Source organism: Portunus trituberculatus, chromosome 34 (genome assembly GCF_017591435.1).
Source record: "Portunus trituberculatus isolate SZX2019 chromosome 34, ASM1759143v1, whole genome shotgun sequence".
Classification (NCBI taxonomy): Eukaryota; Metazoa; Arthropoda; class Malacostraca; order Decapoda; family Portunidae; genus Portunus; species Portunus trituberculatus.
Genome location: NC_059288.1, coordinates 4,546,817 through 4,557,333, shown reverse-complemented (window position 1 = coordinate 4,557,333; position 10,517 = coordinate 4,546,817). Strand labels below are relative to the sequence as shown.

Below are 10,517 nucleotides of genomic sequence, written 5' to 3'. Positions count from 1 at the left end.
CAACTACTTCATGAAACACCAAAATACCTTGCAGGTGACACAACTCTTACATCAACCCACACATAACATTATCACTGTATCCTCATCCACAACCACTGCTGGCCAGAACTGCAACAATGCACACTTACCATTACTATAGATGCTGACCCAGCCAGACTTTGTGCGCTATTTGCACACAAAGGAAGGAGTGCCATTTCAAAGAGATCATATTCATCAGGGAACAGAAAAGCAATGTATTTTAGGTAAGGATATTCATGACTACAGCAGAGGACCTCACATGGCAATTACTAAGATTACATACTAAAATTACAGAAAAGTTTATTGGCTAAGTATTAAGATAGGTGTGTTAAATTTTGTTAGACTGGAAAGAAAAACTGTAGCACATCCTGACACATGCTAAAACTGAAGGCCCTTAATTAGCAGATGGTTGGTGTGGACATAATGGCCCCCAAATGAGGATCAATCAGCCTCTATATAGAAGTATTTCCATTGCCTTCAAAATTTGGTGCCCTGGTGTGCACACATTAGCTTGGTATATAAGTCACTAGAAATGGAAAAGTCCTTGAAAATAAAGTTACAATCATTCTTGTCAACAGTGGAATAAAACACAAGGAAAAGTTATAATTTTACTGCCATAACAAGAAGCGGTACATGGACTTAACAACAACAATAACAGTATGTATAGGAAGGAGCGAGGCATGTGGTGTGCTCTAGTGCGCCCTCTATTAACAAACAAACTCCTGCACCACTCCCACCCTCGTCAGGACAAGCAGCTCTGCATCTACCAATGGCAAGATGTAAACAAAGAAATGAAGAGAAAATAAATAAATAAGTGATATGTAAGTAAATAAACATGAAGAAATAAGGAAAGAGATAGATGAATGAATAAATGACAAAATAAATGTGAAAAGATAAGCAGAAATAAAGGAGTGAATAGATGACACAATAAGTAACCATGAATTAGTAAATTGGTGTATAACTGATGAATGAGTAAGTAGTATATAGACAATGAATGAGTAAATAGTATACAGACAATTAAGTAAATAATTCAATAAATAAACTAGTATATAATTGTTGTCAAAAGTAAGCAAATAAATATATAAACAAATTTGAAAAAACATCAAAACAATTATGAGTAAATTAGTAAACAAATGTACAGATAAAGAAATGAAAAAAAAATATTTACTGTATCAATAAAAAAAAGTAATTGACAAGAAAAATCATCCCTTTCAACTCCACACTAACAATTAACATTAGATATTAACAACTTCTCAAGGCAGGGCAGAGTTAAGGTGTGCTTGAGGTCAATTTGCTCCACCTGACCTCACCTGGCATTACCTACCCTGATCACCTGACATTACCTAGCCTGATCTCACACTGACTGCACCTGACATCTCCTAACTTGATCTAACCTGGCCTTACCTAATGGACCATCTGACTTTACCTATAGCATGACCACCTGGCATTATCTAGCATGAAAAATTACCTAATCTGACCTCAACGGGCTTTACCTAACCTGACCACATAGCCTGACTTCACCTGGTATAGCCTAACCCAATTTCACCTGACATAACCTAACCCCACTTTTTGCTACATGATTTGACCTAACTTGACCATTTTGCTACATAACTTGACCTGACCTCACTTTTCACTACCAAAATGTAAGCTAACCTAACCTCACCTGCTAATTAGTACTGTATCTACCTGTGTAAGGCGCGCATAATTCTGGTGAGGGCGGGGTAGGATGGAGGGGCGTTGGGGGGCTTGCAGAGGGGTAGGTGTGAGGGGGGGAGGAGTAAGGGGCTGCAGGCGTATGGTCTCACCACCTGGACCCTTGTCACCCCCACCCCTAATGCCCCAGGTGATCCCAGCTGACTGTGTCTCATCCCATATAGAAGATACCAAGCTATACCTGGAATTAGAAGGGTGGTGAATACATATACATGCAGACAGACATACATACATACATATATACATGCATACAGACAGACAGACTGACAGAAACATCAATATACATACCTTTCTGGATGGTATAGACAAACATCAATACATTTATACATTAGTCAGGATACATATGTATACATACATACATATATATATACACACAGACTGACACATGCACTTTTGAGGAGTGATAAATACATCAATACATTTATACATTATTCAGGGTATACATCCATGCATATATACATACACATACAGGTGCTGACACACACACAGACGTACAGACAGGCTATCCAGATGAGTGACACACAGACAGACAGACGAACACACAAACACAACAATTAGTTAAATGCTCCCCATTTATCACTGGGAGACTGACAGTTCCTCTCTCTCTCTCTCTCTCTCTCTCTCTCTCTCTCTCTCTCTCTCTCTCTCTCTCTAATTTATTCATTATAATCATTACTATTCTTATCACTATTATTACTAGCTACTACTACAGCTATTATTACTGCTATCATTACCTTTACTACTATTACTACTACTACTACTACTAATACTACTATTATTACTACTATTACTACTATTACTACTACTTCTACTACTACTATTACTACTACTATTACTACAATTACTGTGACTTTTAATAACAACAATAATGATAATAACAATGATACTATCACTTCTACATACTACTATATTACTATATATTACTATATAACTACTACTTAAAAAAAAAAAAAAAAAAAAAAACCACACACACACACATCTGAGAGATGTTAAAAAATATAGTTTCCCAGAAAGATGTGTTGAGACTTAGAACAGTTTGAGTGAGGAAGTGGTGTCAGCAACGAGTGTGCATAGTTTTAAAGAGAAATTGGATAAGTGTAGATATGGAGACGGGGCCACACAAGCATAAAGCCCAGGCCCTGTAAAACTATAACTAGGTAAATACACACAGCGTAGTGTAGTGGTTAGCACGCTCGACTCACAATCGAGAGGCCCAGGTTCGAGTCCTGGTAAGCGGCCAGGCAAATGGGCAAGCCTCTTAATGTGTGGCCCCTGTTCACCTAGCAGTAAAATAGGTACGGGATGTAACTCGAGGGGTTGTGGCCTCGCTTTCCCGGTGTGTGGAGTGTGTTGTGGTCTCAGTCCTACCCGAAGATCGGTCTATGAGCTCTGAGCTCACTCCGTAATGTGGAAGACTGGCTGGGTGACCAGCAGGTGACCGACGTGAATTACACACACGAACGTAAAAGCCCAGGCCCTGTAAAACTGCAACTAGGAAAATACAACTAGGTAAATACACACACACACACACACACACACACACACACACACACACACACACACACACACACACACACATACACACCTGCAGGCCCAACCATCACCAGCAGGGGCCAGGTATGTCCCAGAACCTGCATCAGTAGAGTCACATTGAGCAGGAGGGCGGCAGCAGGCAGCCAGGGAGGAGCAGGGACCCTGAAGGCAGCACGGGTGGGAGGGTGGGCAGGCTGACGCGACAGAACACCCACTGATACAAGAGCCACCAGGAGACACACGCCCATGCCCACTGCTGCCCACTGCCTGGTGTGGGTGTAGATAGCCATAAGGGCAGCTGTGGTGAGGGAGGCTAAGACCACACCCACTAGTAGAAGGGCACGGCGAGCAGAGTCGGGAGTGGGAGGGATCTGAATGTTTCCCCCATCAAGAGTAGCAACTTGCACCTTCTCCCTGTACTCACGAACTGCTGCCTCCACGTCCTCCTCCTCTTCCTCCTCCTCCTCCTCCTTGGTCTCCTCTTCCTCCTCCTCCTCCTCCTTTGCTACAGGTGACTCAGGTGGTTCATATTCGTTACCAAGAAGGTGTGAGGTGTCGTGGGTGTCTGCCTCATTTGGTTCCTCCTGCTGTCCCTCCTGCTGCCTCGGCCCAAGCTGCTTAGGGAGAACTCGCAGACCATCCTAGGGAGAGGTTAGTGTAGGATAGGTCAAGTCTGGTTTGGTTTGGTTCAATTTTTTTATGCAAGACGGTCAAGCACATGATCTACCCTCCTCCTCCTCCCCCCCTCCTACTTCTTGACCTCTCTTCCTCCTCCTCCTCCTCCTTGTTCTGCTGATTGTAAGATGATACTGAAACACTCACTCTTCTCTTCTTCTTCCTCCTCAACCTCATCTTCCTCCTTATCATCTTTCTCCTCCTCCTCAACTTCTCTCTCCTCTTACACTTTTTAATTTCTTCCTTTAACTCGTACCTCTCCTTTCTCCTTCTTCTGATTATAATCATCCTTGCATTCATTAATCTTAACACACAAGTCTCTCTCTCTCTCTCTCTCTCTCTCTCTCTCCCCCACACCTTCAGGAAATGAAAGGTCCTCTCCTGGCGGGAGCTGCGTGGGGCGAGGTGGAGGTAGCCAAGGGGGGCGCGTGAGGATGGGGTCACAGCCACACAGCACAGACCAGCGTAGGAACAGCGGTGGCGCCTATACAACACTGTCACCACCACTACCACATGCACCACCAGCATGCATGTGGCAAGTACCTGTACAAGAGGGTGAGAGGATATTATGTATATAGTGAAGTGTGTGTGTGTGTGTGTGTGTGTGTGTGTGTGTGTGTGTGTGTGTGTGTGTGTGTGTGTGTGTGTGTGTGTGTTTTCTTGGTTTAGTTATTTTTCTTAGTTTCCATTTCTAACTACTTGTCTACTTGTCTATACTCTCACTGTCTGTCTGTCACTACACTCACTCTCTGTCTTCTCTCAACTAATCTCTATTAATATTCTATCTATCAGTATTTCTGTCTCTCTCCTTCACTCTGTTCTACTTGACCTTCACACTCTCACTCCACCAACAATTTACATTCTTCCTCTCTCCTCATCCCTACCACTCCATCTGTCACTTGACTTCTCTGACACTTGCCCTCTCACTCTCATCTACAACTTAACATTCTTTCTCTCATCACTACCACTCTATATGTCACTACCTCACCCCTTCTTCACCCTCCCTCACCTGCAAGAGGAGGACATGATTGAGAGTAAGGGCAAGAACAGCAGCCAAGAAGCCTCCCATCAGGTGAGCGTGTACGTGGGCGCTGGTCCTGGGGCACTGAGCAGCCAGGAAAGGGGGCAGGAGGCCGTCTGATGCTAAGGACACCAGCTGGCGGGATAGTGGCGTGGCAGCCTCAACTAAAGACAGACACAGCATTACTACCTGAAGGAGAAAGGCCAGGTGAGAACAGATAGGAAAGGGCAGGTGGTGATGTGATGGATGTATATGATAGATTGGTTGGTTATAGTTTATTGATCACAGCAAGGTACAATATAATCTATAAAACATATACACAGGTAAATATGTACAAGTGAATATGTGGGTAAATGTCTCTCTTTTTCTCTCTCTCTCTCTCTCTCTCTCTCTCACACACACACACACACCTGGAAGCAGCCAAGTACCAGCCGTGCCCAGCTCACGTCCCGGCGCTCCATGGCCTGGATGAGCGGCGCACCCTCAGGCGGGATCCTGCAGAGGTGGCCAAAGAAGCATAAGGGAGGAAATGAGAGAAAAAAAAGGTTATTTTTATCTTTTTACTTAAAAGTTTAATTTATGTACTTAAAGCAGCTTTCTACTACGTATATTTCTAACAAAAGTGACATCTCATCTTTTTTTCCATGGAACCTGTCATTGAATAGAGCTGCCTCTGACGTGTACCATAAGCCAGCTTTTTTAATTTCATCTTCCTCACTACATCCCTTCCGCAACACTTCACCACATGCCCCTAATACTTCCTTCATCACATCATAACATAACGTTAGCAAATTACATCACATCATTTTCATATTGACATGATCACACTCATGTTGATTCTGGCAAATTAATCTGCGTGTTGGTGGGACTGCGACACCAGCGCCCCGTTGTGGTGGCCACCATAGGTTCGCCTCCGCCGCGCGCCAGTCAGACTCATCAGTCACCTTGAGTTTGTTTACTGTGTTGGATATGGAGGCGGTGACAGTGAACAACAAAATACTGATACTACCGAAAAGAACAGCGTCTTTTTAGCCTCTCAGTAAACAAAGGTAAACTATTTATACATTGTTGAAGGCACAAGGCAGTGAGTGTGAATGTTAGGTGTGGGTGCCTGCTGGTGACAAGGATAGCCAGCCGCCAGACAGTTCACCACATACTATGATATATTAGTGTAACGCATTATTTCACTGTGCTACTATGTCATAACTTAACGTTCGTAACCTTCAGGACGAAACAACAACATATTAACCATGATAGATAAGTAAACAAGGCAAATATATTAGGAACTCACCCGCTCAAATCAGTTGATTATATATGGCCCAATACTTCACCTTTCCTACTCGTCCCTAACTATCGCCAACTCGACTGTCCCAACCTCCACAGGACACCATATCGGTGAACTAACACCTGCACACAATGTTAACCCCGAAATTAACGAGTAAATAATAATATAAATAAGGAAACTAACGACAGAGCGGTGCCAATCTCTTGGCCATTATTTGCCTCCTCACTCATTCATTATACGCCAGACATGTCACAAAGAGGAGCTGCAGGCCTATAGTTTTTCATGTCCTGTTCAAATATATCTTCCTTGGCTGGTTTTGCGTGTCATGAAGGCCGATGGAGGCCAAGAGGCTGAGGAGGTGAAGTCATGGGCGGCCATGTTGTGACGTCATCAACCTCCGCCGCTGATTGGCCAACCTGTCCATTTCAAACATTATTTTTCTAATTCTCATGGGTAATTTATTTTGGCTTCTGAGTTACCTTTAGTGGTTTTCAAAGATATTTAGTGATGGTTTAAGTGTTTTCCATGCGTCTGGGTGGTTTATGGCGTAGATATGAGCCCAGTTTCCTTTGAAAATTTTCCAACTCGCCATTGATGATTTCTTACAGAGCCTGTAATGAAGTGCTTGTGGTTTCAAACAATAGTTTATGACTGTAAAAGTGTGTTGGGCTCCTAATGAGCTAGGGATGTGGACGTTAAGACTGATTTGTACCCTGTTAAATTTGAAAAAAAACTTCCTTATAAATTTTTTTTTTTTATTTCGCCCCGTATAAAGGTCCTGATAATTTCTAAAGGTTGCGCTAATTTTTGAAGAGTGTTCGCTATCCTGTTGATTGAGATGTGTCAGCTTTTGAATTATTTTTAAGCGTGTCAAAGTTGGAACACTTTTTTTTAAGTATCCCTTGAAATATTTATATTAGTACTCAGCCAAGTAATATTTTTATCCTCAAAAAATCTGTTCAAGATTATGACAGTTGATAATTTATAAAGCATTCGTGTCCAGCTGCCCTTTTGCAAATTGTCATTTTCAAAATGATTTACATAACGAACTATCGTAAATATGTGACGTCATCAACGGTGAGCCCCGCTGGCTGGACCCAGACCTTGCTCCCTCCCGGAGTGGTGTGTGTGTGTGTGTGTGTGTGTGTGTGTGTGTGTGTGTGTGTGTGTGTGTTGCCTTGTTTTTCCTTGTATAAATGGTGTTAAAGTGTGTGTGTGTGTGTGTGTGTGTAATTCACTGTTTGATCTGCTGCAGTCTTTTGACGAGACAGCCAGACGTTACCCTACGGAACGAGCTCAGAGCTCATTATTTCCGATCTTGGGCTAGGCCTGAGACCAGGCACACACCACACACCGGGACAACAAGGTCACAACTCCTCGATTTACATCCCGTACCTACTCACTGCTAGGTGAACAGCACCTACACGTGAAAGGAGACACACCCAAATATCTCCACCCGGCCGAGGAATCGAACCCCAGTCCTCTGGCTTGTGAAGCCAGCGCTCTAACCACTGAGCTACAGTGTGTGTGTGTGTGTGTGTGTGTGTGTGTGTGTGTGTGTGTGTGTGTGTGTGTGTGTGTTGCCTTGTTTTTCCTTGTATAAATGGTGTTAAAGTGTGTGTGTGTGTGTGTGTGTGTGTGTGTGTGTGTGTGTGTGTGTGTGTGTTGTTGCCTTGTTTTTCCATGTATAAATGGTGTTAGTGTGTGTGTGTGTGTGTGTGTGTGTGTGTGTGTGTGTGTGTTATCTTTCTTTCATTGTACATATAGATGGCGATGCAGTATGTGTGTGTGTGCGCGTCCGTGTGTGTGTGTGTGTGTGTGTGTGTGTGTGTGTGTGTGTGTGTGTGTGTGTGTGTGTGTGTGTGTGTGTGTTATACTGACCTGACCTGCATGTGCAAGTTATGAGAGAGAGAGAGAGAGAGAGAGAGAGAGAGAGAGAGAGAGAGAGAGAGAGAGAGAGAGAGAGAGAGAGCTTATATCACACACACACACACACACACACACACACACACACACACACACACACACACACACACACACTTACACGTTCCCAGTCATGAGGGTGAGAACGATGCCCAGCACGAAGAAGGCGAGGAAGGAGGTACCGGTGGACACAGAGACCACTAGGGGCAGCACGCGGTGGACTCGCCTCTGACACTTGACCAGACGCCCCGCCTCGTAGAAACTCCCGTACACAACCATGCACACGGCAGCCCCCGCCAACAGCTGTGGTGGTGGTGGTGGTGGTGGTGGTTAGCTAAACTCAAGTCACAAAGGGATGGATTCAGTGCGTGGTTCTTTTCTTATCAGGTTTCCATGCCTTTACTTACTCACATGTAAAAGTAATTCCTGCTGGGGTTTTAGAAATTTATATGTGAGGAGCATCAAAAAATACCCAAATAATATAAAAAAGAACGACTAATGCTTAAATGAGGAACTAAAACGACACTTCAGAGAGAGAGAGAGAGAGAGAGAGAGAGAGAGAGAGAGAGAGAGAGAGAGAGAGAGACCAGAGACAAATACCAAACGAACGACGGAAGGGTAACAAACACACAGACAGACAGACAGACGGGAAAGAGCCAGTCATTGCCAGTCAACAAGTCCTTCCTTATTCCATCTCACCTTACATCCAATCGTCACTCAATCTGCACCTCGTCTCAATGATTACTTTTCGATACCAAGAGGAGGAGGAGGAGGAGGAGGAGGAGGAGGAGGAGGAGGAGGAGGAGGAGACGTAGGCGTATTCTTACCTCAGAGGAGCCGAGTGAAGTAAAGGCAGTCTGTAGGTGAGCTGGGTCCTTCTCTGTGTGTGTCCCTCCTACGATGAAGAAGAAGAGGAGACACAGGACGGTCACGCCACTCATGACAGCTCGCAGGAACCCGGCTTGCTGAGAGAGAGAGAGAGAGAGAGAGAGAGAGAGAGAGAGAGAAAAAAAAAAAAGACAAAATATATTAAAAACACCAAAAACTTTAAAATAACTAGAAAAAAAAAAAAAAAAAAAAAAACGGGAAGACAATCAAACATGGAAAAATAACTAAATAACTCGACGAACAAACAGACAGCCAAACATACAGACAAACAAGCACAGACAAATTACAAAAAACACAAGAAAACCCACACAAACAAAATACGACAAACAGACAGCCAGGCAAGCACACATACAAACAAACAAACATACATACAGACACAAAAACATAGACAAATACAGCAAAACCTACAAAAACAAAAGAAACAGCCAAATAAACAAAACAAACAACCAAATAAACAAACTAACAAACAGAGACAGACAGACATTCAGACACCCACCTCCAAGCCGAGAGCCAGGATGACAGCAACAGACAGACAGGCCCCGGCAGCAATGAAGTCAGGAGCCTCGTGAGTGACAGGCAGGTGGCCCAGGTTACTCCCCACCCACCTCTCCACCTTCCCTCCACACAGGTAATCCATCGTGGAGGACTTCGCAGGTGGAGAAGGAGGAGGAGGAGGAAGAGAAAAGTGTTGGTATTCTATAGTTTAATTTTGTTGTAGTGTTTTTTTGTAAGTACGAGTAAAGGGAGTATTTTTAGCTCTCTATATTGATTTTTATGCAGGTAATCTATGGTGGAGGACTTCGCAGCAAGAGGAGGAAGAAGAAAAGTGTTGGTATTTTACAGTTTAAATCAGTTTTGCTATAGTGTTTTTGTATCTAATGGAGGTGTCTAATGGAAGTTCTCTCTATATTGATCTTTTTGCAAGTAAGTAATGGGAGTGTCCTTAGCTCTCTACTGATTCTTTTACAGGTAATCTATCGTGGAGGAGGAGGAGGAAGAGGAGAAAAGCGATGGTATTCTACAGCTTAAATAAGTTGTGTAATGTTTTTGTAACTAATGGGAATGTTCTTCGCTCTCTTAATTGATTTTTATGTAGGTAATCCGTAGTGGAAGGCTTCGCTGGTGAAGAAGGAAGGAAGGGGAGGAGGAAGTGAAAAGTGTTGGTATTCTACAATTTAAATGAGTTGTATAGTGTTTTTGTAACTAATGGCAGTGTTCTTCGCTCTCTATATTGACTCTTATGTAACCTATCGTGGAAGACTTTGCAGGTGGAGGAAAAGAAGGAGGAAGACAAAAATGTTGGAATTCTACAGTTTAAATAAATTTTGTAGTGTTTTTGTAACTAATGGCAGTGTTCTCAGCTCTCTCTCTCTATATTGACTTTTATGTAAATCTATTTAGACGTGATTTTTTTTAGTTATGGTTGTTATTGTTTTTATTCATAATTTTTATTGTCATATG

General features: G+C 43.1%; 1 protein-coding gene across 1 annotated transcript in view; it reads right to left on the bottom strand.

Moving 5' to 3' along the window:
* Nucleotides 1–613: 613 nt before the first annotated feature.
* The window catches only part of LOC123512767 (cationic amino acid transporter 2, vacuolar-like), a 22,776-nt gene continuing 12,872 nt past the window's right edge, over nucleotides 614–10,517 (bottom strand). The window contains 9 exon segments of the mRNA XM_045269344.1: nucleotides 614–1,826; nucleotides 1,829–1,912; nucleotides 3,317–3,905; nucleotides 4,297–4,482; nucleotides 4,949–5,149; nucleotides 5,371–5,455; nucleotides 8,290–8,471; nucleotides 8,996–9,133; nucleotides 9,553–9,702. Of these exon segments, the coding sequence (XP_045125279.1) occupies nucleotides 1,678–1,826; nucleotides 1,829–1,912; nucleotides 3,317–3,905; nucleotides 4,297–4,482; nucleotides 4,949–5,149; nucleotides 5,371–5,455; nucleotides 8,290–8,471; nucleotides 8,996–9,133; nucleotides 9,553–9,702 (1,764 nt within the window). The 3' untranslated portion in view covers nucleotides 614–1,677.